Source organism: Haemaphysalis longicornis, unplaced genomic scaffold (assembly GCF_048455015.1).
Source record: "Haemaphysalis longicornis isolate Haplotype H1 unplaced genomic scaffold, Haemaphysalis longicornis Haplotype H1 scaffold_8, whole genome shotgun sequence".
NCBI classification, from domain to species: Eukaryota; Metazoa; Arthropoda; class Arachnida; order Ixodida; family Ixodidae; genus Haemaphysalis; species Haemaphysalis longicornis.
Genome location: NW_027526445.1, coordinates 128659436 through 128686022, shown reverse-complemented (window position 1 = coordinate 128686022; position 26587 = coordinate 128659436). Strand labels below are relative to the sequence as shown.

At 47.0% G+C, this 26587-nt stretch overlaps 1 protein-coding gene across 1 annotated transcript in view; it reads left to right on the top strand.

The window, feature by feature from the left end:
- LOC144149057 (solute carrier organic anion transporter family member 4A1-like) overlaps positions 1–26587 on the top strand; it is a 51245-nt gene that overhangs the window by 3758 nt on the left and 20900 nt on the right. Inside the window, exons 2-9 of the mRNA XM_077680601.1 lie at positions 1652–2722; positions 4439–4563; positions 6988–7087; positions 7715–7836; positions 8718–8888; positions 11790–11879; positions 14349–14544; positions 18766–18913. Of these exons, the coding sequence (XP_077536727.1) occupies positions 1652–2722; positions 4439–4563; positions 6988–7087; positions 7715–7836; positions 8718–8888; positions 11790–11879; positions 14349–14544; positions 18766–18913 (2023 nt within the window). The remainder of the gene's footprint in view (positions 1–1651; positions 2723–4438; positions 4564–6987; positions 7088–7714; positions 7837–8717; positions 8889–11789; positions 11880–14348; positions 14545–18765; positions 18914–26587) is intronic.

Below are 26587 nucleotides of genomic sequence, written 5' to 3'. Positions count from 1 at the left end.
TAAGCCAGTGCTAATTTTTTCAAGTCGTCTGTTTCAGGTTTCCAGCACGATACGATTGTGCTAGGGCTGCACCCGCTAAGTTTAGGCATGCGCGTTCGTTTGTGGTTAGTTACCTGAATTGCATAACTTGCCTGATGTCTGGGCAAGTGTTTGCGCCATCTTGACGGCAGCTATGCAAGCTGTCAGCTCATTTTCATGAGTCGCTCATGGGCTCGGGACTCGGGCTACTTATGAGGCGGTGCCTGATCTTCAAAGGTTTCTTGTAGAATTTTCATGACGATCATCGTATTACTGACTATAACATACACAAACAACTAGTCGAGCGTAATCCGTTCACATCCGCGATTTTTATCGATCCAGCCAAAGAACGGAGCTCGTTTTGTTAAAACGCACTTATGTGCTTTGAAGGCGGAAGCCGGGCGATATTTATCAATAACTTTACTGCTACACAGTGTTTCCGTTTCTTTTTTCGGGTTTGTCTCTTCGTATTCTGGTGCGAAATGCTTGAACAGCAGACTGGCGACACACACCACCCCTTCCCCAGAGTATAGAGCTATGCGCGGCTGGGGTGACCTGCTGTACTCACATGCCGTCACGTTCACTTGTCACGTGACATGCACCGGCGTAACTGTTGTTCCCATGCTGGCAACATGCGGTGACAGCACAGCGGTAAAGCCGGTACTCTGAACACCTAGGTTTATGTGTCAGGTAAACTGGAATTTTTCTTTTCTCTTCGCACCATGAGCACTTTCTCTCTAAACAACATTGATTTAGTTTCATGAAATGATTAAAGGATAACGTAATTGAAAAACTTCAGTGAACTGTCTCTTTTAATAGATTAGTGTTTCGAAGGCCAATACCGGTGAAAAACGCCAAAAATGAGAACAAAACATGTCGAAAGCATGCGCATGTCATACACGAAAAGATAGTTTCTTCCATCCCAGTTGCCCCGAAATCCTGGCCTTCGGCGATAAGTCGTTGATTGCCTCCCCGCGGCGAGCGCCGCGCGCATGTGATTACGCAAACGAGTGCTATCCCGTCTCCGAAGAACTGCTTCCGAATCTGTTATTTTACCCTCAAGCAACCGTGGTGCCGCTTTTGTTACGTCTGCAAAAAGTGGGTTGCTTACGAGGAAGGGTCAGTTGAAGCAGAACTTTCTGCTGCCCTGCCTGTCGTTGCGGACGCTACAGATATTCCGTGAAGCCCGGATCACCAACCTTCTTTCGAGCTTAAGCTTGGGGGTTTCGGGAAACGCTACGAACGCATCCCTTGCGGTAGGAACCATAGGTGTAGCGGGACGCATGTCCACGTCTGGCAGCTACATTTACTTCGCGGGAATTAGCAGAATCGGTGCCATGCACGGATTTGCGGAAGAGGAGGTGCAAGAGGATGAGGAGGATTGAAGCGGGGAGAACCCGTTAAGCGAAAGAAACAGAAAGCGAACTATTTGGAGGATCGAACCTATTCCGGGCTGCTTTAAACATGATGGTTGCAGTTGATACGTAAACAATGTTTCTAGTATCTCACAATGACAGGTTTCAGACTCCGATTGTTCTTCGTCGGACGTCTCCTGCAGATTAGAAGACCCGGCCCTCCCACGCGGTTCTCAAGTTAAATCTTGATTTCTGGCGCTTTTATTTTTTCTCGACAGAGTGGGCACTTCGCCGCCAGCCGGGGATGTCCACCATTTAGCAAGGACAGCTACCCACCAATTGCGAACGCAGACCCTATCCCAGGGCACTAAGACAACCAGGAGAGCTTCCGTCCTTAGTCCGGCAAGCAGCGACGACAGTTCGCCGGCCACGAAGAAGAAGCACGGGAAGAAAAGGCGTCGAAAGCTGGAGGACGACCCCGAGGCCACATCCTCGGGGGCGCCCCGGCGAACATCGCTTCACGACCAGCTGTCGATGACGCTTTCGATGGAGATGTCTCAAGCGGCTGAGACGATGCCGTCCAAGAACGAGCGGACTGCCATTCAGTCGGCGTCCGTTCCGCCGGGCGGTGCTGCCACCGCGCCGGGGACGAAGCCAGGAGGTCAGCCAGCGTCCGCGTCAAATGCGGCGTCGCCGACGGTGCCGCCAGGAGCATCGGAAGCGCATGTGGCCGTCCAGCCGTCATCGACGCTTCACGTGGGATCAACGTTAACACCGAGGCGTACAATCCCGAAGCCTGCTGATCCCCTCTCCCAGGTCGCTTTTTCGTCGGTGAGCGAAGGCGACGTCGTGCACCTCAAACCCGGCGAGATCCTGGTCCCCAAGGGCGTCGACGGGGCCAAGGAGGAGGAGGAAGAGGTGGTGGAGACGCGGTGCGGCCTGTTCGGCGTGTACCCGGCCTTCCTGCAGGACTACCGGACGGCCAAGTGCGCGCTGACCGTGCTCTGTCTGGTGTCCTTCACGCGAAGCTTCTCCATGAATGGCGTGATGATGGTGGTGCTGCCGTCTCTCGAGCGCCGCTACCAGCTGCGCAGCTACGAGAGCGGCATGATCCTCAGCAGCAACGACGTGGCCAGCTGCATCGCCATGCTGCCCGTCTCCTTCCTCGCCACGCAACGCCACAAGCCGCGCTTCGTCGGCGTCGGCATCGCCACCATGGGGCTCGGCAACCTGGTCATCACTCTGGCCCACTTCCTCTCGCCGGCGTACCAGCAGAGCGGCGGCGGCGGCTCCGACCTCTGCCCGCAGGTGGATGTTGAGAACGCCTGCTCGGTGTCCGGAAGCATCAGGTACCGCTTGCTCACAAGCGACGTTTGCGCGAGAGAAAGGTGTATACCTCGTCGGGTCTGCGCACAACGATACCAGATTGAATGGAAACGAAGATAACGATAGACCGAGCGACCCTAAGATTTACCGTAAACACTTCGCGTTGGTTCGCCAGCAAAATGTTTTTTTACAGCAAGGCTGTATACCTCTGTCCTCCAATAGTTTTATCTCGCCGTTAACTTCGACCGGGTCGTTTGCTAACAAAAATACCGAACATGCAACAAAACAGCGTCTTTGAACACACTTCTGCTGCTGAAATGCTGTTAGACGCGTTATCTTTGATTCGCATTCGGAACGATGTCAGTCGTGCGAAGCCGTAGAGCATGGAGGAGAAGGTAAGCCTATACCAGAGTTTACAGACTTCAGCGCATAAGAAACAAAATGGCGGCGCGCGGGAACCGTCGCAGTGTGAACAAATGTCACGTAAGGCGAACTGACCAATGATCATGGTGGTGGCACGGAACAATAGGAGGAAAGAGTGCCGATACTCTGTACAGTTATCTAGTGATTCTAAAAGCCGAGCGCCAGTGGCAAGCCCGCCGAGACAAGAAACGTGTCGTACCCTCCTCCATGCCATTTGCAGTGGTTTACAACAGCTTTGCTGGATATCCACTTTAGCTGGGCAGTATGATGACCAACTTATCTGCAGGTCCATTGCAGCTAGGAAGATGCCCTAAATTCGCTCGCGAAAAAAAGCTAGAAATCTGGTCGCAACTGGGGCCTTTCCAGGATTTCGCTTATTTAACGCGCACAGTAACATTTCATTACCCCCAGTAACGTGATAGGGACAAAAATACAATCACCTTGCTGGAAGCAACCCCCCTCTACCACTGAATACATATATGCTATGATTAGTCATAAACTGTAATAACACCGTTAGGCGGGCTAGTTGGTACTCAGAATTCATGCTGAATTTTTGCGCAGCGTAAGACTAGGACAGATAGAACAAGGAACACGAAGACTGCGCTGGTCTTCGTGTCCCTTGTTCTATCTGTCCTAGTCTTACGCTGCGCAAAAATTCAGCATGAATTCTGAGTACCAACTAGCCCGCCTAACGGTGTTATTACAGTTTATTACTAATTTTTCGGGCTCCCCTTTAATGTATCCACTGCGCTGGTCTTCGTGTCCCTTGTTCTATCTGTCCTAGTCTTACGCTGCGCAAAAATTCAGCATGAAATATGATTAGTCTTCATCTTGCTCGAAACATAGTAAAAAGAAGGGGGAATTGTACACAGCGATGGCTTACAACTAAATTGTTTTACGCTATCGGCGTCTCCTGTCGTCCTCGTCGTCTCATGTAGTCACAGTACTAAAACACCTGGACGTTTTAAAACGCTTCGCGCTAGAACGACGCCGGTTCGCGCTGTTTCTAGCAAGATGAAACCTTACCCACTTTTCCGTTCTTTTGTAATATGATTCGTCTTGAAATTCTTAAAAAATTCTATCCACAATAATGAAGTTTAAATAATGCTAATAATGCTATAATAAAATCCTAATAAATACACTAATAAATTCTAGGAAACATTTCTGGCGCTTGTATTTGGTATTTAAGCTTACTCGTACTTGCATTATTACACATTCGAATAACATTTCAGTGCGGCACTCGCACAAGCTATAGGCGAACCCTAGGGCCGGAAGTTCTTTCGTATCGTGCTTTGAGGCACCTCCTGTACTCGCAGAAACTTCCGGTTCATGCTGATGGCTGGTCAGCTGATGGCGGGTCTGGGCTCCACGCCCATCAACACGGTGACCATCGCCTACCTGGACGAGAACCTGCCCAAGAAGAAGTCCAGCCTGTACATTGGTGCGTACTTGTACGCGTCTTGTTTTCCTCGGTGTGCATGCTAATGGCTTGCACTTAGGACACCAATACACGGTGCGTCACAAGACAAAAACGAAGCTTTCGGGGATCTGGGAGATGGGCACCCCGGTGTGGTGCAGACGCCTCAGAGGAACTTCCTCTGCTGGTATAAAAAAGGGCACATATTCAGATAATTATCAATTAACCCAGGAAGGGTCAATAAATCCTTCAATTACTAATGTCTATTTACATTTACACTATTCCAACAAACGTGTTATCGTTTTAAAAGTTTAATACGCTGGCATAATCTAGAATCCTTATCAATCATACTCGGCCACAAAAATAGAAGCGTTGCAAAACAAAAGCGCCTGTTTCGTATCAGGACAACACTCACCCCATTCAAACATCACATTGAAAAAAAAAAAGCGGAATCTCGGCATTCATTCGCTGGAAACAAGACGCAAAATGTCCCGGGCTTACATTTTTCTATCAGCTCTAGCATGATCCTAACAATTTCACTGCCTCAAGAATAAAACCAGCGCAACATATTTTCGCACGTGTAGACCACCCAAACAAAGTGCAGACTGAATTTGCGAGTACCGACCTGCACCCCCTTTCTTTCCTTCCCTTAGCCATTAGTGAATGGAATGCCCTTCCAGAGCGCATTGTCACAATTACTAACCCCGAAAAATTTACCGACGAAATTGTTCAACTCCTTCAGAGTGTGCAATAAAAAATAGATTATTCCCGTTTGTTGCCCAGGTCCTATTTTTGACCGGACCTACCCCGTCTACTTAGTTTGGCATTTGTTCTGTTAAAGTTGTAACACTTCCGCTTGTTTTTGTACTGCCACATGTTTTTAAATGCGGTTTTGTCTGATTATTGTAACTTTTTAAAAATTTTTATCAACTTCAACTTCAGTGAATGTACTTTCTGCTGCTTAGAGTGCATTGTGCAAATCTATTTCCCCCCCCCCCCCTATGTAATGCCAGCCTTTAGGGTAATAAAAATGAAAATTTCTCCCACCTCCCCTCGCGGGAACCCCTGTGTAGATGCGACGCACAGGGGGTTCCGTTGTTGTTTCCGTTAGGTTGATTCTCCCATCGCGTGAAACGTGCTGTAAACCCCCTGCCGCGGTTATGACGCGACGTGGCGCGGCTATGACGCAACACAATCCAACACAATCCACTTTAATCCAATCCAATTCAAATCCAATCCAAGCCAACCCAAGCCAAGCCAAGTCAAGCCAATCGAATCCAATGCAATGCCCCTCGCGAGAGGGGGTGAGCGGCGGAGAGCACAGCTCGCGTGGCGAGGAGAATGGGGGAGGGGTGTGGACGGACAACAACAACGCCGTATGGAGGGACAAGGCGAGTGAATGAGATGCAGTCGCATCTAAAAAGAAAAAAAATTATGCCTTTGTGTGCAAATACAGGATCGTACAGCTTTGGTTCACTGATGAACTCGGGAAATAATGCATCATCATTAAAACGCTCATGCATGCAGGGCGGAGTATCGATCCCTGCTGATGATATAACATTTCGTCGCACTGGAGGATGAACAAGTTGCTTTACGGAGACGACGGTGTTTTTTGCTCAATTTTCACTTTAACAAACCTCTCACGTGAATTTTGTCCGGCGGGGTACGCCCAGCTGTTTTTTCTAGAAGTTTTACTATTTTATGAAGACACTGACAAGTGGGTGGGCACGTCACGGCATTTCGCGGCACGCGATCTGATACGAAAACATTTTCTAAGGATTATTTTTTTTGCGAATGTGTATACGCAATGACAGAAACCCACCGACATGAAAGGTCACCAGAAGGATGACGTAAACCATAAAGGGGCTCATTAACAGTGTTTTAGCACAAGAACCCATCTGTGTGGCTGTTGGTGCGCAGAACAGTCCGATGGCATGTACTATACCATTTGAAAGCATTGCCGAAGCAGGGGCGCGCAAATCGAAAGCGATTTCCGCCGTTGTACTCCCTGCCTAACCCCTGTTTTGACCCATACACTGCAGCGTTTGCTCTAAAATGCTAAATTCAAACATTCACCGCATGTAAACAGGCAAAAGCGATGCAGCCAAAAATGGCTTCTTCGCAGATTGGGAGGACAACCGCTTTCGCAACCAACGCCTCCTCGATAAGACAAAAATGCCAGCATTGTTTCACCGTCTTATCACGGGTCTGCGATGGGTAGGGATGCCTTGACCTCCACAGACATGATTAACAGTATTGGCTTGCACATGATGGTTTTGTTCACCGGTAGTGGCCCATTTCGCTAAATAGGATAGCCTCAGAGTAATGACTCTACAAAGCAGTATTTGGTCTTGTCTAGGAGGCGTTGCTTTGTTTTAAAATACCTATCTAGGCTTCAAAACACTTAGTCCACAGCCACTGCTCCTGTTCCCTTGCCAATGCGTGCAGGCATCTTCAACAGCATGGCCATCATTGGTCCCGCTCTCGGCTTCTTGGTGGCCGGCTACACGCTGACACACTACGTCGACATTACGACTGACGTCTCTTCGTAAGTATTCGTTGCCCCCTTGATGTTTAGTTTGCACTCTGTTTTTGTCACGTCGGTTGTCAACGCGGTTCATACACCAGACCCGGTTATCTGGTCCCCAAAATATTGGCAAGTCGTGGCACTATTCGTAGACGGGAGTACGATGTCTCGTGACGAATCAGGGTTCGTAGTGCTTTCTCTCTCCTCCACAATTCTCATGCATCCGTACAGGCTGCCCACTCATATAGGCATGTATTACGTTTCTCCTAAAGAGTGTACAATGCATAGAAAAGTTTGTGCTCTAGAATATAAGGAATGACGATGGGCGCTTCTTCTCTAAGGCGACGCACAAAACCCTTGGTGTTTAGTTTCGTGCAGTTTTCTTTGTTCCGAATACGTATATATCCGATGTAATGTTTGCTTTACCAGAATGACACGGACAGTGGCGTGTCGGTTAAAGACACTGAAGCAGGCGGGAGTGTGTTAAATCTAGTTTTGCGTTCTTGTTCTCTTTTCCGGAAGGCATATCCCGTTATTAGAAAGTATGATTTGTCCTAAAGAGGCGTAGGTTACACATAGCAGCGCGTGTTCCCTTGCCTTGATCATAATTCTAAAGAACGCTCCTCACTTTGGCCTGCGTCATTGCAGCCTCGGCCTTACCAGCACGAGCCCCTCTTGGATCGGCGCCTGGTGGCTGGGGTTCCTGATGGCTTCCATGCTAAGCGTCCCCTTGGGTGCCCTCACAAGCTCATTCCCCAAGCAGCTGCCGAGTACGTGAAACTCATGAATGTGTGTGGAGCTTTGACGATGAGCCGCAAGACTGTCCCTATAATTTTGGGTAAGAAGTGGGGATCAGTAGCTGGGCGCCCAATAGGTCGCACGCGTCACGACACGCCCGCACAGACGCATGCCCGTGGGTCAGTTACACATACGATGTCTTTCTAACATTTACGTTTCACGAAGCACAGAAGGGGCAAATTAAACAGCCACCCAGTCTGCGAGTTGAATAGGCATCGGACGCCCAACTCGAAAGTTGTGGGTTCCGTCGTATCCTACCACCTTTTTGTTCACAAAAAATGGTCTCATTTCTACTTCCCGCCGTTATCGTATGTTTGGTGTACGTACATTCTATAAGCTTATATAGGGGGGGGGGGGGGCATACTCAGCGCCGCTCCCAGTACTCTTGCTGAATGGTGCCTTCTTTTTAACTCCCCCCTGCCATGTAGGTGCGTACGACGTCTCAGTAGCAGCTCTGATAACAGGGGACGTCAGCTGAGCGCCGGTACCCTATGTCCAGTACAATGTCTTGTCGTTTCCTACGACTCTTGTAAATGAACCTCTTTTTGTGGTAAGATGCACACATAAGCCTCCCACCGAGTCCAGAATCGATTTAGGATTCGTCATGCTAAGGAGGTACGGGCCCACATAACAATTTTACTCTAGGTAGTGGGGTCGAGGTGCAAAGCAGGAGCTGCGGGTCAGCTAAACGAAGTGCATTTGCCCCCGCTGGCAATATTTTTCTGAAACACATGAACACATCTAACGTAGCCGTAAGTACTTCCTTTAGTGACGAGTGGTGCCATCTGGTTGCCGTCCAGATGGCTTCCGGTCGATGTGCCATACAAGTATTGAATCGTGGTCCCTCGCGCAGCCTACGCGGCCGTGCGTGCCGAGAAGAAAGCGGACGCGTCGGCCGTCTCTGTGGTGAGCATGCTTCCGACGGCGGAATTCGGCCGCCGCATCACCGACATGCCCAAGGCCATCCGGCGGTTGCTCACCAACAAGCCCTTCATGCTTCTCAACTTCGCCATGTCCTTCAACCGTGAGTGGACTTCTCCTCCGTTCCGTCTGTAGTTCCAAAATGCAGATTGTGCAAGTAGCCGCCATTACCCGCCGTGTTGAGACATGAAGCGAGACCTCCTCCTCTCCGCCTTGCACATAAAATGTAGAGGGGCCGACTACTTAACGCGCAACTTTATATAGCTAGGATTCTGTGTATTCTTCACGCGTGCGAGCACAAACGCCGTCCATCAAAGCCAACTTTACGCCAACGCGCAGCAGAAAACGGCGGCATCTCCTGATTTGTCAAAAGTTGCCCAAAAACAATATGACAATTGGCCGCTAAGATGACACTGGACGCCCAACAACTTCTGGCATCTAGGTCATCGGTCGCCCGATGATCACTTGGATTCCCGAACTATTCAAGAAACGATTCCTGTTTCATTGCTCAAAAAAGTTTCTTACTACTGCTGACATTGTTATTACGCCGAGTGTCATTTACTCGTCTGCTGTTAATGCACGGGTATATAAGGGAGGAGCACGGGTGCAGAAAACGGCCGTAACTGTTATTTTACCGGTACATTCGCAACAAATCATGTATGACAATTGCCCGAAAACATCACTCTATGCTTACACCTTTAATTTAATTTTCAAGAAATTGCTATGATGAAGACCGCACCTTTCTTCAAAATTCCGCGTCGTGCGCTGAACAGCTCGTTAGTAACCCACTGTCAGAATGAAATCGTTAATTTTTTTCGCTTTCTCGTGAGTAGCAACTAAGGACAATATTGTGCTATTTTTACCGCCCTATATACCTCCCAAAACTGTGCCAATCAAATGCCTCTGCCAAGTTTCTGAAGGAAAGATATCAATGTCATCTTAAGAAAGACTGCAATGCCATTTCTGCAGATGTATTCATAAAATAACAACCATGACGAAAAAAGAGAAAAAAACAATTCTGGGCCATCTCCACTAACGAGAAACCCAGGGAGAGCGAAGCATGCAGTATATAAGTGTATTCAAAGATTTTAAGTCTCTCTCCACACGGCGCGCGCTGATTGGGCGCCGGAGAAGCGCCCGTGGGAGGAGCAATCGCGCGCTGGCTGAGGCGGTGGCGCCCTCTCTTGCACTGAACCAGATTTTATCAATTCAATGAGGGACAGCTAGACTGGCCGTAATTTTGCCCACGGAGATGAAACCGTTGGGTGTGGAGGTATGCAGCTTTGGTGTAGGTCTCGTGTCTTTGAAGCCCGAAGAATTCCGACGCGAGGCGTGTGAAAACGAGTGTCCCGGTGTGTTAATTTAGAACGTGTTAGGTTCTGGCACAAGGTGTTGGAAAACGAGTGTCCCGGTGTTTTAGTACCGTGACTACAGTAGATGATGACAGGAGACGCCGACAGCCGTAGCCCTTAAGGTGCTTCGCCCCTAAAAGCTAGCCGCATATGACAGAACGAAACGGCGACTACCCGTTGCGGTCATTCCAGGATGCGCTGAAATTGTATGTTTGACATGGATTTTACATGAAACGGCAGTGACCATGTGCCCCAACGTTGGTGGTTTCAGCCCTTGTTTGCTTAATTAGGGTTGCGAGAACGCGCCGCAATTTTAAAGACGATAGTCTTTCTTGGACTACTTAAACGCATAAATTTTTGTCTGTCTGTCTGTCTGTCTGTCTGTCTGTCTGTCTGTCTGTGACCCTGTTCAGCCACCCGGCCAAAGCGAAATAGAAGCTGCGCAATATATACCCACAGCCAAATCTAAACGTCGAAGTTCGGTATAAAGCAGACAATCAATACATAAGTGATTATTGCGGTGTTCCTTTATTAAAAATTTCATGGATGCTTGGTTTTTCGCGATAGCAAATGAAATACATCAACTGCAGAAAACGGTCTCCTGCTGTTGTCCGCGCTCCTTGCGGCATTTATGAAATAAAACGGTAATAGTAACGAAATTAGATAGGTTCCACTATATAGGTTCCACGTTACGCTTGGAAAGCTCGTGGAGTAGGGCAACGTGGTTTAAAATTGCTGTAGTAGGGTGCCTCGATTCACGCACGTCTCCGCCGTACAGCAGCGCTGGCATCGAGGCACCCGACTTGGAGCAGTGGAACGCGGCAAATTTAAATTGACTTGAGCAAACCTCTAGCGTGTTATCTTATGAAGAAAGAGACGGGAGAGGAACAGCATAAGGTGAGCGGGAAAGATAAGGGAAGCATTTACTTGGCAGGGGCACCAGTCGACTATCGTCTTTCGTCGACACTTGCAACGAAAGGAGCAGATACGCTGCCATTTTGTTTTTTTTTGCGTTTTATAAATAAACTAAGGTTGTACAATAATACATGTATCCAGTGAAATAAAAGGTGACATCAATTTGTGGCACAAAAAACTACATAAATTCACACATCATTCAATAAACGAAAACGTAAGAATTGCGAAGCTTGATGGTAAAGACGCGATGCGCAACTGAGGCTGAACTTCATCCACCGCACCTTATAAGTAGATTTATGTATAATGTTGCTTCTGTTTATGTAAACTGTATTTCATTTGCATTTAAACTTAATGTAATTTTAATTTTAAGTTTAGTTTAAACATTTATTGTTGCTTCTATTTTTAATTTTTTTTTTAGCAAACAAGCACGTGCCCGCGTAACCGCCTGCTCCTCAGCCGGACGAATCACCCGTGGCTTACTCATAGATCTACGAACGTGAATCCTCACGTTGGACGTTCTGGCGTTGGATGTTCTGAATGGCGTTTAGCATGCACACATGGCACGTTCAGGTCCGGTATTTCGAGCTTCGCTCGAATAGTTCGACAAATTCACGTCAATGGCTAATAGTACGTCGGATCTCCGCCTTTCCATTTACGGCAACCACTGTGAGGCGATCTTAGAAACTCCTTAGAACTTCCTCAGAACTTAGAACTTCCTTTTTACTTTACGCACGCAGAGATGTTCGCCATCGGCATCACCGCCATGATGACCAAGTTTTTCCAGTCGCAGTTCGGAATGCCCTCCTCCAGGGTGGCCTACTTGACCGGTGAGTGTACGGGGGTTGCTTGCGAGCTCCACTTTCGCACGTTAAGGTAACATGAACATGGTACCACTATCGTTGAGTACTTCACCTCTAGGGACTGCATCAATCGCGTCATTTGCTTCGTCCGATGCGTGTGCGACACTGTCTTTGTTGGTGCCGAGCAAAGCGGGTGGGCTGCTGGAATTAAAAGAACATGCTGGTTAGGGTTAGCGTAATAGATAAGTTCTCAATTATTTATTTTGCGTAGGCTCATTAGCGTTTGGTACCGACTTCTTTTGGATAGGAAGGGACGCTATTGTGAAGATGACTTCAAAACGTTCAAGCGCGTTACGAACATTACAGCCAAAAATATTTGATGTATATATTCATCTGGGAAAATGAAAAGTCTATGTGAAGTCTGGTAGTTATGGAAGTCTCAAGTCTATATGGGGGAAAGGGAAAAGCAGTGAAGTTGTATACCGAGCTATTGGATCCGCAATAGCGGGACCGCATGCGTGTGGAACCTTGTGCGTAAATAGGCGGGAAATGTACTGCACACATAACTAACCATTGACGAGAAACTGTCAAATAATGGATACGCCTATTGTGAGCATCGGCGTCATCGTTTGTTCCTATCTGCTACTGGCCTACTCATTCCCACCTAGAAACTCAAGACAACTGCATACACCATACAATCTTATTCAGCACTCAGTCTCGCACCTTCATTTATCATCTTTCTTATCAACGGCCTCTCGGCAAAGTTGCGTCCTCATTAAACGCGTCGTTAAGTCTCCCGTGTCTGAGTCTTGCAGTATTCAGCATTGTGCTGGGGCTTATACTTTTACGAGGCCGTACTTATTTCTTGCACTGCAAGGGCATGCCATTTTAGTTGACCAAGGCTAACGAAGGAAAGAATTACTTTTAAAGTCGATAGCCTTTCTTGTGCTACTTGAACGCGAAAAGTTTGGTCTGTCTGTCTGTCTGTCTGTATGTCTGTCTGTCTGTTTGTCTTTATGTCACTCTATTCAGCCAGCCGGTCAAAGTAAAACTAATGCTGCGCAATAGTCTTATATACTCACAGCCAAATTTAAACGTCCAAGTCCGGTGTCAATGTTCATACTTGTCAACATTGTTGAACAAGAACAAGACATTACGCAAATATAAGGCAGAAAACCAATACATAAGTGACATTTGCAGTGTTGGTTTATTAAAAATTTACGGATTCCCGCTTTTTGATAGCAAATAAAATACTACATCAACCACAGAAAACAGTCGTCTGCTGTTGCCCGCGCTACGTGGCGAAATTCGTCAAAATCAAACCTCAACAGCCACGAAAGGTTCCACTAGTTATATAGGTTCCGCGTTTAGCTTGGGACGCTCGTGGAGTAGGGCAACGTGGTTCTATAAACTTTGTAGCTGGTGCCTCGATTCACGCGCGCCTCCGCCGTACGGCAACGCTGGTATCGAGGCACCCCACTTGGAGCAGTGGAACGCGGTAAATTTAAATTGACTTGAGCAAACCTTGTTATACCGCAACAGCAACGAAATGTTCCACTAGATAGTTCCGCGTTTAGCTTGGGGCGCTCGTAGAGTAGGGCAACGTGGTTCTATAAACTTTGTAGCTGGTGCCTCGATGCACGCGTGCCTCCGCCGTACGGCAACGCTGGTATCGAGGCACCCCACTTGGAGCAGTGGAACGCGGTAAATTTAAATTGACTTGAGCAAACCTTGTTATCTTGTAAGTAACGAGACGGTAGAGGAACAGCATGAGAGGTGAGCGGCAAAGAGTAGGGATTCATTTACTTGCTAGAAGCGCCAGTCTACTATCGTCTTGCGTCGACATTTGCAACGAAAGGAGCAGATACACGGTCAATTATTTGTCTTAATGTCCTTCTGGTGAGCCATAAGCTTCAACCAACTAGCTAGAGCTCCAACCATAGTTAGTTAAAGGAGATTTAAAGTTTCAAAAGAAAGCTGCGGAATGAGACGAATATGACCCAGTGGCTTACAAGCCGATTCGAGCACGAAGGGATTTAAAGAAAGTGAAGTTTGCTGGCGTCGTAAGTTACATTGAAACTGATCGAACCAAGAGAGCATGCACGCATCTGGACACACATAAAAAACTGCAGGTAACGTCTGGACCAACGCTTCAGGTATTCGAAGTAGCCGATGGGTGGCTGAATAAAACTGCCATGTAGATCGATGAGAGCCAAATCAACGCGTCTGCGATTAAATTTCGAGGTGATTCACGGCCTTTTCGGTAGAAAGGACTGTTACGTGAAGTTATTCTCCCAGAAATCTTCAATCTAGATCGACTCAAAGAATTTGCAGCAGCTGGAAGAGAAATATGAGATGGTCTTTCATTTTTGTAGGACTCCGAGTTGTGAGGGTGATGATTAAGATGAAAATCCTGGTTGTAAAAACATTTTACCATCCCCTATGGGGCAACACGTCTCTTATGAAACCCCCCTTGCGCTGCCTCTTCTGCCGCAGGGCCGATCGCACTGGTGGGCGGAGGCTTCGGCGCCGTCATGGGCGGTGCTCTGGTGAGCCGCTGGAACCTGGACTACCTGGGCATCATGCGGCTCTGCATGTACAACTGCTGCTTCTCGCTCTTCGGCGTGCTTACCTTCCTCTTCTACTGCCAGGAGAACACCTACGCCACGCCCGAGGGATTCGTCGGCGCGCCGTGAGTGCAGGCTTCTTCTATGCACGCTGAGTGGCGCGGTGGCATCTTTATTGTGCGCTGGTTTCAGGCACTGTACTACCGATGCTTGCGACAGAAAAAATGCTACCCTTCTTTGCGTGGCAAGAACTGTGGGGTATCACTTCGTCCTGGAGCACAGAACTTCACCCACAAGTCATGGTCATATTTACTGGCTGCGCCTGCAAGCCGCTCGAAAAGATGACACAGAAGATTTGTGTACTTTTTTTACAATATAATGGTCTTCTCGACGGCTGCGAGGCAAATTTCAGGGCGGGGCGATACACGAACGAACAACTCCTACCCCTTAAATCGCACAATAAAGATGCCTTTATACATGAACAGTACTGCGGGACCGTATTTCTCGATATCCAGAAGGCCTATGATACGGCATGGCGCCACGGCATTCTTAATGACGTGAAATCATCCGGTTTATCGGGCAGCATCTTCAACACTCTTGCTAGTATAATGTCAAAAGAACATTTCTGGTGAGCGTAGGTTCTGCACTTTCTGGGGTGATGTACTAGGAAACGGTGTGCCTCAGGGTAGAGTTTTGAGCTGCATATTGTTTATTGTAAAAATGAATACACTGTGGAAGTAATGAAAGACGAGCTAGTTGGTATGGCTGCATTCTGGTAACAGCGCTAGGGCGACGGAGACAAAGAAAGGACAAACACGGGCGCTGTTTGTCTCCTTCTTTCTTTGTCCCCGGTAGAGTTTTGAGCTGCATATTGTTTATTGTAAAAATGAATACACTGTGGAAGTAATGAAAGACGAGCTAGTTGGTATGGCTGCATTCTGGTAACAGCGCTAGGGCGACGGAGACAAAGAAAGGACAAACACGGGCGCTGTTTGTCTCCTTCTTTCTTTGTCCCCGTCGTCTTAGCGCAGTTAGAAGAAAACTGGGGAAGGCACCGCTATCAACAATCTCTTATTTTATGTATGTTGGCGATGGGCAAATATATTTCAAATCATGTAATCTGCCCATTAGCGAACGCCAAGTTCAGCTTGGGGTTAATGAAATAGCTCGCTGGGCAAAAGAAAACGGTTTTAAACTTAATCCGGCAAAAAGTATCTGAGCTGTGTTAAACAGGGCGGGATCCAGGCGCACTCTGACGTTAAACAGTGACTCCATTCATGTATAAAAGAAACCCAAGTTTTTAGGTGTAGTCTTAGAAGGAATACTCATATTTGTTCCTCACATTAAACTTAAATTTAAACTGCCCGAAAACAATCAACATTCTTAAAATTCTCTCCCACCAGTCCTGTGATGCCGAAAAACGACACCTGTTACTCGTTATACCGCCTTCGTAGGGCCTCGCTTGTACTATGGGAGTGTGGTTTATGGGCCAGCAACGAAAACAGTGCTAAAAATGCCAGACCTAGGGCTGCGCTCGGGGCTTCGCTTTGCACGTGGCGCTTTCCGCACTAGCCCTGTACAGAGTATACATACAGAGTGCTACAAGTGGTGCCTAGGACATCAGCGCACGTAGACTTGCTCTGTTGGTCAAAAATTATATCTCTCACCAACCACACTTTTAAACCCGTCATTAAGGAAACATCAAAATTACAACTCTTTTTGAACACGTCATTTATTTCCTTGTCCTCCTCTCTCAGAGTGAGATAAGAAGCTTCTGAACTCAAGGTCCTCTTTTTATACGCCCACAGGGTACTTATCATTGATTTTAATACACCATGGCAGCTCGCCGAGTGTCCTGCGGTCTGTCTGTTATGCAAATAAAGAAAACTAGGGTACCAAGAAGTGCCGTACAAGTACGGGTGGGCAGAATTCTACACAGACGCCTCAAAAACTGCTTTCATTGTGCCTTGAGCTTTGCACGGATCAAACTTTAGTGCATGTAAAACAATGAAATTCCATAACATTATTTTCACGGTAGATACATACGGCATCTTATTTGTTTTAAACCCCATTGTCCAACACCTAATTCCAAAACATTTTATATACTCATTCTCTTAGCGTTGTGTGTGTACGGTCATCGAGAAAGCCTTTTAAAAACTGTTTAATTATTCTTGTTAATTGTTAAGAGTATAATGTCCGCATATGCCTCAGATAACGAAATAACTATATTCTTGGTGGCTAAGGCGTTGCGCTGCTGAGCACGAGGTCGCGGGTTCGATTACCGGCCGCGGCGGCCGCTTTTCTGATGGAGGCGAAAAGCAAAAACGCCCGTGTGTACGAGATTTCGGCGCACGTTAAAGGAGCCATGAAGAGAAAACACAAGTTTGGTTCATTCAAAAGATTGTCTCGTTAGAATCATATTGACACCACTTTTAACGTAAACTTCGCTCAAATAAGCTACATAATTAGGAAAAACGGGAATGGTCATGCGACCCACCAGCTCATTTCCCGCAACAGAACCTGTGATGTCACATGGGCTAAGCTCTGCGATTGGCGGAGGCTGGCAGAAGCCGACGCAAATTAGGTAGAGCTTACAAACTAGACGAACGAGCGATTTGCGCTTAAATTTAGTGCACATTCTTTACAAAGCAATAAGAATGATGGGACAAACAGTGGAAGTTACGAAAGCACATGTAAACATAGAAGTACTGATGCGTTCTGCTGTTCGTACTACGCACAGCATGCTTTGGTTTAGCTGCACAGCACTACGGGGCTTGGGGTTGTCGCAGACGACACTGGCCGATTGACGCAAGCAACGGTGTCTTACGTGACCCCATTTGTCGAGCGAGCACTGTTTCAGGGAACGAATATTTTCTCCCAGAACAAAAACAAGCCAGGTTTAAATGCGGGCAAAAACAAACCAAACGCTTGCCACGGTATGGTGGCGCCATCTAGGTTACGGACGTAAAGAAACGCGGGAACAAACCAACACCGCTGTACAGGGTGGAGACAATTTTTGAACGGTCCCGTGCCGCCGCAATTGGGCCAACGGGCTCAACGCGTTATTCTTTTCGTTTCCCACGAGACCTAGCAACGCGAAACAGACAATATGATTCAAACTTCTTCAGTAAACCGCGTTGCGGCGATAATTTTAGCGCGGTTTTGACACAATGACTTGCTTCGGCGGCGAGCGAGCAACCGAACATGGCGGCGCCAGCGTTACGTGTCTCTACCCTGTACGGCGGATGCGTGAATGAAGGTACTCTAGGCTGCAGAGCGGTCGGTTCCTGTGATGTCACTTGTGACCACGAAAACGCACGATTGAGCGGGAAAATCAAAATTTTAACCTAAATTGTTTAATTTCTCAGTGAATAAAGCACCGTTTGTATCCGGACAAGCGCTGGGGGCACTATAAAACACGAAATCTTTCGAATAAAACCAACTTGCATTTCCTCTTCATGGCTCCTTTAAAGATCCCCAGGTGGTCAAAATTAATCCGGAGCCCTCCACTACGGCGCGCCTCATCGCCTGCGTTGCGTCGGCGCGTTAAACCCTACAATCAATCAAATCAACTATATTCTGGGTTCCGTGCCAGTCCGGAATCGCCGAGAAGGAGGTCTTGGATGCAACCTGGCAGCTGGCGTTGCCCTAGAAAACACAGTGGACCACAACAACACCGACCTCAAACCACACATCAGGCCAGAACTTCGCAAAACACGGCAAGCATGCAGACTGGAGTACACAGACAACAAGCAATTACTACACGTACTAAAACAAAGCTTGGCACGATACACAACTGACTCACACAACACATAGAAGTAGCCTCCGCCAAGTTACGGATAGGCCGCACACTCATGCAAAGCACTCACGCCTGCTCACTGGGTCCCCGATACCCGTGGGTAGCAGGTGTGGAGACGGCCTATGCGTAGCTCACATACTAATTACATCTAAAGCACTTGGCAGAACGCGACGCAAACACTTCTCCGAACTTCACCGACAACATATTCCACCATACCAATCAAACTTTTTATCAGACGATCCTTTCGTTTCCATTACGCACGTTCTTAGCAGAGATTCACTTTTTACCCCTTTCTTCACACCACTCGTAATCACAACCTTGCCATTTGCACCAGCCAATCTCATTGGCTTTTAATTCATTTCACATTATTTTTTTTGCTGACAGGTTTTGTAATTTACTTTCACAACGCTGTCGTGAAATAACACTTCAATGTTTGAAACAACTCTTTTTTGGCCCTCTTTGCCCGTAGTCGGCCTTGAGGCAGAAAACATCAGTCATCACCATGCCAACCCTTGTTAACTTCCTTCTTCACGTTTGCTTTCTGTAGGAGGGCTGCGGCCTTCGACTTCAACTGCAACCTGCAGTGCAACTGCACTCAGAGCAGCCTGAACCCCATCTGTGGCGCGGACAACGTGGTGTACCTGTCGCCCTGCATGGCGGGATGCCGCAGAGAGGTACAGATCAAGGGCATCAAGGTACAGTGACACCGCTCCATCTGCAGACCGAGACCATTTGGTGCGCTGTGCACATCGCAGTGCAGAATACTTTGAGTGATTTTATCTAGCACAAATTTCCCCACCGGGATGCGAAAAAAATGTATAGATGGCATGCACTGAAAAGTTTAGCTGTCAATTTTTTCGTTTGGCAACACTGGCAACGGCCACAGACGTGGCGCGGCTTGGGCAACTGCACCCGCACTCCGCAAAAAAAAAAAAAAACACCACCGGCGTGCGTCGTCTGCTCCGTTTAAACCCGACTCTCAACGGTGGTGTCAACAGAGACGTTGTTAATCGAACTCACATTGGAGTCGAGGCATTGCTTTGCGTTCGGTGCGGTAGAGTTTGGAACGTCCAACACACATCACGTGGTCAGCACGGACAAGTACCGCCATCCATCGGAACACGACGTAACCAGTGACGGCGCACTCGCATGGCTGACTGCACGCATGTCTCGCCAGAGTGAATACAACGTGTACTCCGTAGAACAAAACTAAGTAATGGAGGGACATGCGAAATGAGGACGGGAATAGTGAAGTTTCAAGGGATGAGTCCCGCGATAACAACCTTTACAGTTCCAGTAAAACCTATTGGTGAATGTAAACGGTTTGGCGCGCAGCCCTTCGTCACCCGTTCCTGGGCTGAGCCGCGTCGCCGTTGTCGTGACCAAGCGAAGGGTGGCTGGACAGGCGAGTGAAAGAAAAAGTGAACGATGAAACAAAGCAAAGGAGGAGAGTGTCGCGAAAATTTTCTCGCGTTGTCGCTGTGAGGAAGCGCAATCAACAGAACAGCAAACCGGCCTGTACAAGGTATAGGAAAGAGTGTTTCAGCATCACCCGATAAACCATAAGCACAGAGCAAGAATATACAGGATAGGAAACGCCCATTGCGGCCGGCGCGATCAAGCGACCAGATAATGTCACATGATAACTACGGCAACCTACAGAGCTGCGCCGCTGCTGCAGCAAACAATTTGACAGCGGTACCTGGTTGAATGTATTAAAAGCAATACTGTTGTTTGCAGCATTCACCACAAGGCGTGAATCGCAATGCGCTAGAGCTACTGGGCGACGCGGGGACGAAACGCGCGTTTATCTCGGACGCATAGTGCGCGCGTCATCGTCCCGCAACGTCGGTGATTCTGGCACTTTTCAGTGCTCTGTCGCATAACCAATTAATTGGCCGGTGCACTCAACTCGCTTCGAGCGCATCGCATGCGAGATAAGGCCGGCGTTTACAGGTTGCACATTTTTTTTTGCGTTTACAGGTTTGTAGTTTGGGCTTGCTGCTCGCACAAGATTGCTTAAGCATTAAAAGAAAATACCCCTTTTATTCGCTCGTACCAGTCGGTTTAAATTTGACAGAAAATTAATCGCAAAGGCGCGCTCTTCAGCCAACGGAAGCGCAGAAGAGCGCACACACTCTCGCTTCGGCCACGGAATGTTTCCGTGGCCCGGCGAAATGGCGACGCGATGCCGCGGCCGGGTTGGACACCTGCCCTTCAGGAGAGGAATTAACCAACCTCTTGGGCGGGTGAGGAGCATCGCTAGGCGGATGTGACGTCACGTTTGCTCGCAGCGTTCCCGCGCGGTATGTTTACATTTTTCCGAGTGCTGCCTACACCTACACGGCGTACGTGCCGTAGCGATTCAAGTAGTCGCGTTCGACAACGCAAGAATTCATAAACTGGCGATGGTTGTCGCCCTGTCAGTCGTCGTTCAACAGCTCCAGCATCTTCTGGCACAACAGCTTTGCAGTTATCTGTTACCATCGGCCAGTTACCATCGGCCGACCAGGTGAGTGTTTTTTGGCGGGTTTGCAATCAGTTCGCATATCTCCTACTGCAAAGCGTGCTTTCTGTTTGCGGCAGTTATATTAGCGACGTTTACGAAATTGTTAACGGCGCGTTCTCACCGTCTTGCATTATTGTTGCTGTTTATGCTGCTCTGTTCGCGTCTGTCGGCGATCGCAAGCTGTTGGCGGTTTGTTGCACGGCGCGGAAACCCGTCTCGCCCGTGGCGCTTCTTTGTCTCTTCTTCAATGTGGCGTCATTAACATCGCTTGTTATCCTATACGATTTTTCTAAGCAACGTGCCTTGTGCTAACCTCTCTTAATGTTGTAACGAAAATGAACTTGCTGTGCGATCTATACGTGAAGTTAGAGCGTGACAGAACGCTGTTGGCAAGGTTTTCGTGTGCGCGTGTGGTTCGTGAGGGCGTTGTAACACGCTGCTTTAGCCTCTTGCACCTCTTTCCTGCATCTAGTACTCTTGCTTGCCAGGAGTGCCTGCCAAGGGATGGTTACTTCGTTATGTGTTTTCATATTTAATAGTGAACCACTCAGCGTTCTATAACTGATGCAAATGCAGGCGGAACGACGCCGATAACTACGCGGGGCAGGGGCAGTGCTTGTGTGGTCTTCTCTGTCGTTTGCCCTTCTTTTCAGTCGTCGTAGATTATTTACTGTTGCGTGAACGTTGTTTGATTCTTTACGTTTCATTTTTCTCTTGCAGCACTGCAGTCACGGTGCCCCTAGCCTGCGTGCAGCACTCATCCTGCCATTCTAGTGGGAACTGTTGTTCGCAGGCCACTTGTCACGACCTAACGGGTTCCCGCCCCATGCCTGGCTTATAATTGATGGTATACTTCAGATACACTGCTGCGTTCTCTCTCTGCATACATTTAAAGCGAGTGTTTACACTAACACAGCAGTGGATAGCCATGAAGACAGCAGCGTGTGTACTGGTAATGCCAGTGAAAACAAAACCAAACGATCTACAGATCTATGCCAGCTTGACCATTACAAATCTTTCAGCGAGTGTCAAAGCAATGGACAGCTGGGGATATCTCGTGCGCTAAATTGTGTTCTTCTTTCTGTTTGTTTTCTATTTGCTGGTATAAATTTACGAATTGATAGTATGAGTAAAATAGACAGAGAACAAAATGATTGCGTTGCTCTTAGAAATGCCTTACACGAAATAAAACTGCTTCCTGCGAGTTCGCACTGCTCAGTGCGGGAAAAAAGGTTCCGTATAACAAATAATTTGGTGCACCCATACCCATGTGTGATGAACATATGTCATGCATGGATTATTTAAGGGCATGTTATTAGCTTTGGAAAAACAAGAAAGTGACCTCTTTCTTGTGCAGAAAACTAGTTTAGTTGTGATTTTGGCTCTTATCTGTCCAGTGTCAACAGGAATAGTAGCCTTGATGCGCGACTTTGCGGACACTTTCCTGTCACCTTCCTTCAATGTCAACACAGTGGTGGTGAAGACTCCTGGGCAGTCGAAATCGCATGATGACAGGCAGTTATATTCTACCACGAGAAGCACCCTCCATAAGCCGTGAGGCCTTGCTCTGTTTTCAGTTGGGGCTCCTTTTGTTGCCAAGTGCCTTGGTCTTTTTGGGTAAAGCTCCCAAAACAAGGTGGTCTTGTCCCTGTTGGAATTGTCATGTTGATCATACCTTTCACCCACAGCTTTCCAGTTCATTTCACTTTTCTAACCCAATTCTAATGTTATTAGTGTAGGGAAATCTGGTGTCCAGCAGCTTGCGTTTCAAAGGGAATAGATGTAGCAACTACATCAAGCACTAGCTGATTCTGATGCTTAGTGGACTTTGCTGTGAGCCGTCCAAAGCACCACAAGGGGAAGCAGTGCTGGTCTTATGTAGTTTAGTACTTTGGAGCTGCAAAATTACAATGCACCTTTTATTACAATGCACCTTTTTTACCTCAATTTTTTTATGCTGCAGTGGAAATCATGCGAATGCATGTTTGTAAATGTACATTCCACCAACAAATTCACGGCATGCCTTGACAGTAGGTGCAGTTTTATGCATCTAGATAATCACCTGTACCCATTTATCACAGGCCTGCAATTTGCACATGGTCGGATTTAAGCACCCTAAATGTGGCAAGTGTAACCGACCGTAACACACAATCTTGAAAACTGTACCTTATCAACGCGAAAGCAATAAGTGGCCCATTGACTAAGAAGCCACTATCCGCTGTCTGTACTAGCACCACAGCTCCTAAATCGGCCGGCAGTGCAAAGAGAGCAAAGAGTGGATTGAGTTCAAAACTTTGGGAAGTGTTCAAACCACATGGGAATCAAACCCAGGACATCCCTAGTGCAAGTCCAGCACCACATCCTTGACACCACTATAGCTCAGTGGGTCTAGCTGACTAAAGGTGGACCCAGGGAGCGCATTATGCCCTTAAACTGAAAAAAGTCCACAGGTACAAGCAACCCGACATACAATGAGTTTTAAATTTCTTGGCAATTCATTCCGTGGATATGGCGTGATTTTTTTTCCACCAGAATAACTGCCGGAGTGGCGATTCTTGGCATTGCGAGTAAAAAAGTGGACCCTGATTTACAAGGCTACCTGCTTCTACGATATCGAAAAGTAGCTTTCGTTAGCCGGCGCCTCGGAAATCACATCGCTCAGTTTGAAGAGAACAAACTGCAAGCAGGCGGAGATCAATCACTATTTCTACAATACATTAGGTACAAACAGCTTCGTGAATATCGGCCCAGTATTTTTCACCTTGCTGCACATCGAGAATCGAATTTAAGAAGTGGTCTGAAACTATAAGCCAGCTTCCACATCTAAATGATGTACTAAAACACAAAAAAGTTTCCTATATGTGGCACTGTTTTCTACTTTCACCAGAGGCATGTGCTGCTGAAAACACTTTACTTTCAAGTGAACTATATCTAACGCTCTACCACTAGTAAATACTTCCCTTGAGAATTGAACAAAAAATCTAGTTTACTGTTTAGGAGAAAAGCAGTTTCGTTAGCTTTCGTACTCCACGAGGAGGACGGCCGATATTTGTGCGGATGTATTTGTTACTATGAGAAAGGCTGATTTTGGTTCACTTAGCGAGTGAGGCAAAAGACGCCAAAATGTTTATACCTGCGTGTACAGCAACTCTAGTTAGGTCGTGAAACTTTTGGAAAGGTCTAAAAGGTGGCGTTGGGGCAGCCCAAATATGGCCGATATTGGACGGGGAAGTGCAAATGGTCAAGAATTTATAATATCTCTTTCTGTGGTAGGTGCAAAAGAAGTGACAAATGTAGGGCAACTGCTCGTTTTGCGCTTTGTTTTCCCTTGAGTAAAAATATTATTTTCAAGTAAAAATAGTTTGTAGGCTTCTAACCTCTTTCATTGCATTGAAAAAAAAAAGGCGGATATTGCTACCTATGCGGTTAGTTTTAAACATGTGATGATGACGGCAGTACAGCGTGCTGGTGTAGCAGAGAAATCCCGGCCGAACGCATCCCTGCAGCCGGCGCAGCGCCATGCAAGTCGCCAGAGAAGCGCGAGCTTCACGGACAGGTTCCCCAACCTCTGTCACAAGGCCGCTCGGAACTGGTTTCGGCGACTCTCCGCCAGGTGCATACGTCGTCTGCTCGGGGGTGCTTTGAACGAAGGTACCTGGCGTGCTCTGTAATACCGGAGCTAAGGATTTCGCCATGGTGACTTCAAGAGCATAGACTACTTGTCTGGATTAAATTTGGACAAACAAAAATTTGAGTGCAGTTGGCCTTTAAGCTACAGCACATAGCCGTAACATCCCCACTCAGGTGAATTGGCCAGTCACGATGATAGCTGCTGTCAGAAGCTTATGGCTATTTCACCAATTTCCGTTTGTCTTAAAACAATGCTGCTTAAATTACACACTGGCCAACTGCACCTCATCGAGTATATTTTACGCTCCTAGCATTCTGCAGTAGCCTTGTTTAGTGTTAAAGAACTACGTATTTGATCACATGTGAAGACTGCGATTTCTGTTAAAGCATTTTGTGCTTTCAACCTGAATTGGTTGACGCTCGTCAATTCAACACTGGCTGCAAACTGATTGTGGTGTAATAAACATAAAACCTGGATAGAGTAAAAATACTGAAGAGTAAATTATGCTAGGCTTATACATTGCACAGCGTAGCTGTAAGCATCAAAATTCAACTTTTTAGGTTTCACGAGGAAAAGCTCAGCATAACTTGGGCCAGCTATGAAGGTTAACTGCAGTGGAGGGCTATAGGTTAAGTCAGGCCACCTATAAATCTTTGACATGCTTCGAAATCTTGGCACACAGGCATTTTTTTTTCTGTTCTACCTAAACCAATGCTTTGGACTTTGGCCAAATGTTTTGTACGGGTTAAACTGCACAATGCAATTCCAAATAAGAATTGAACAAACGTACTGTTGTGTCCATTCGAGAATCCAGTGCTTGCCCAATATCAAAAATTGCCTCCAGCAATCGATTCAAGAAATGTACTTGTATGTCCAAGAGACAAACTCAAATAAAAAGTTACCCTACTTCAACTGCATTCCTTGCATATTTATTTATTTGAAAATATTTAGCACGAAAACAACAGAATGGTACAAACAGGCAGTGCTGTCACTTTTCGTGCTCTCTCTCTCGTGCTGTGTTGTTTTTCCACCGTTTATTAATTTTAAAAATATGCCACATTTGCCATTTTAGTTGTTTTTATTTGTTTTGATGTTATGCTGTGTTGCCAACGAAACTTTGTAAATGTCTTCCCAAGAAAAAATATGAATACCTAGCATTTGTAAGTGTATGCTTCTTGATGGATAGCAACTCTCACTATATGAAAGTGAAGCCAAGAAAACACCAAAGTCATCACAAACACTGAAGAATGTTTATTGACATGGCATCACATCACTTGCTGGACAAGCAACAAGGCACCATAATGCTGCTCACACAAGAGTGCGAAGCATGCTCCGCGGCTAAAACCACTTGATAAAAATACAAGCAGGCGCTTATCTGCCCCAAGGTGACCCTGAATGAAAATGTGACATGCGCAACACTGGAAATCAACAAAAGTTATTGGGTCAGGCATAAGTGAAAAGTGCGGGCAAAAGTCGAGGGCACTTTCATGTGTTGAATGACGAGACTGCTGGCACAAGACGGGAAGGATCGAAGGGTGGTAACTCAGTATTGTATGGTTACAAATACGTGCAGATTGCTACTCACTGGACCAAAAGTGCTTGAAGACCCTGATTTTAAAGCAAAACTTTCTATGACTCACCAGTGGAATATGCCATGCCAAAAAGGCATTGCAGAAAAGCCAACTTTTTCTGACAATGATAATGATCGTGGGTAAAGAAGTGCTGAAAGAAAAAAACGCTTCCTGCAGTCAGAAACAAATCAGGACCCTCGCGGTGTGAAACCAACATCTATTCCGTGACACCATTGCAACATGGTCAAAGTAGTTTGAATCTGGATAGTGGTGCATCGAGATGCAAAATTAGACAAAAATGGTGCACCTCACATTCTAATGACGACGACAGTTGAACACGAAGCTTTCGTCAAGCAAAATCAAGCGGCGAAGTTTCAAAGCCACTGCGATCAAAAGTCCAAACAGCATGCAAGTAAAAGTGATAGCTCAAACAGGCAACGTCCAAGCTCAGATGACAATCAAGCAAGGAATCCCTTACGAGAAAACTGAGTTAAACTGAAAGGCAGGTTCTCCTAGACACCCTTCCCACTAACTTATAACCAAATTCCTTAAATGATCTCTTGCGTCCCTCGTACCCACCTAATTTAGTGGAGGCAGTGTGGGACACACTCCTGCATTTCATATACCGACCCACTATTTTTCCCTTGCTATTTCCCAC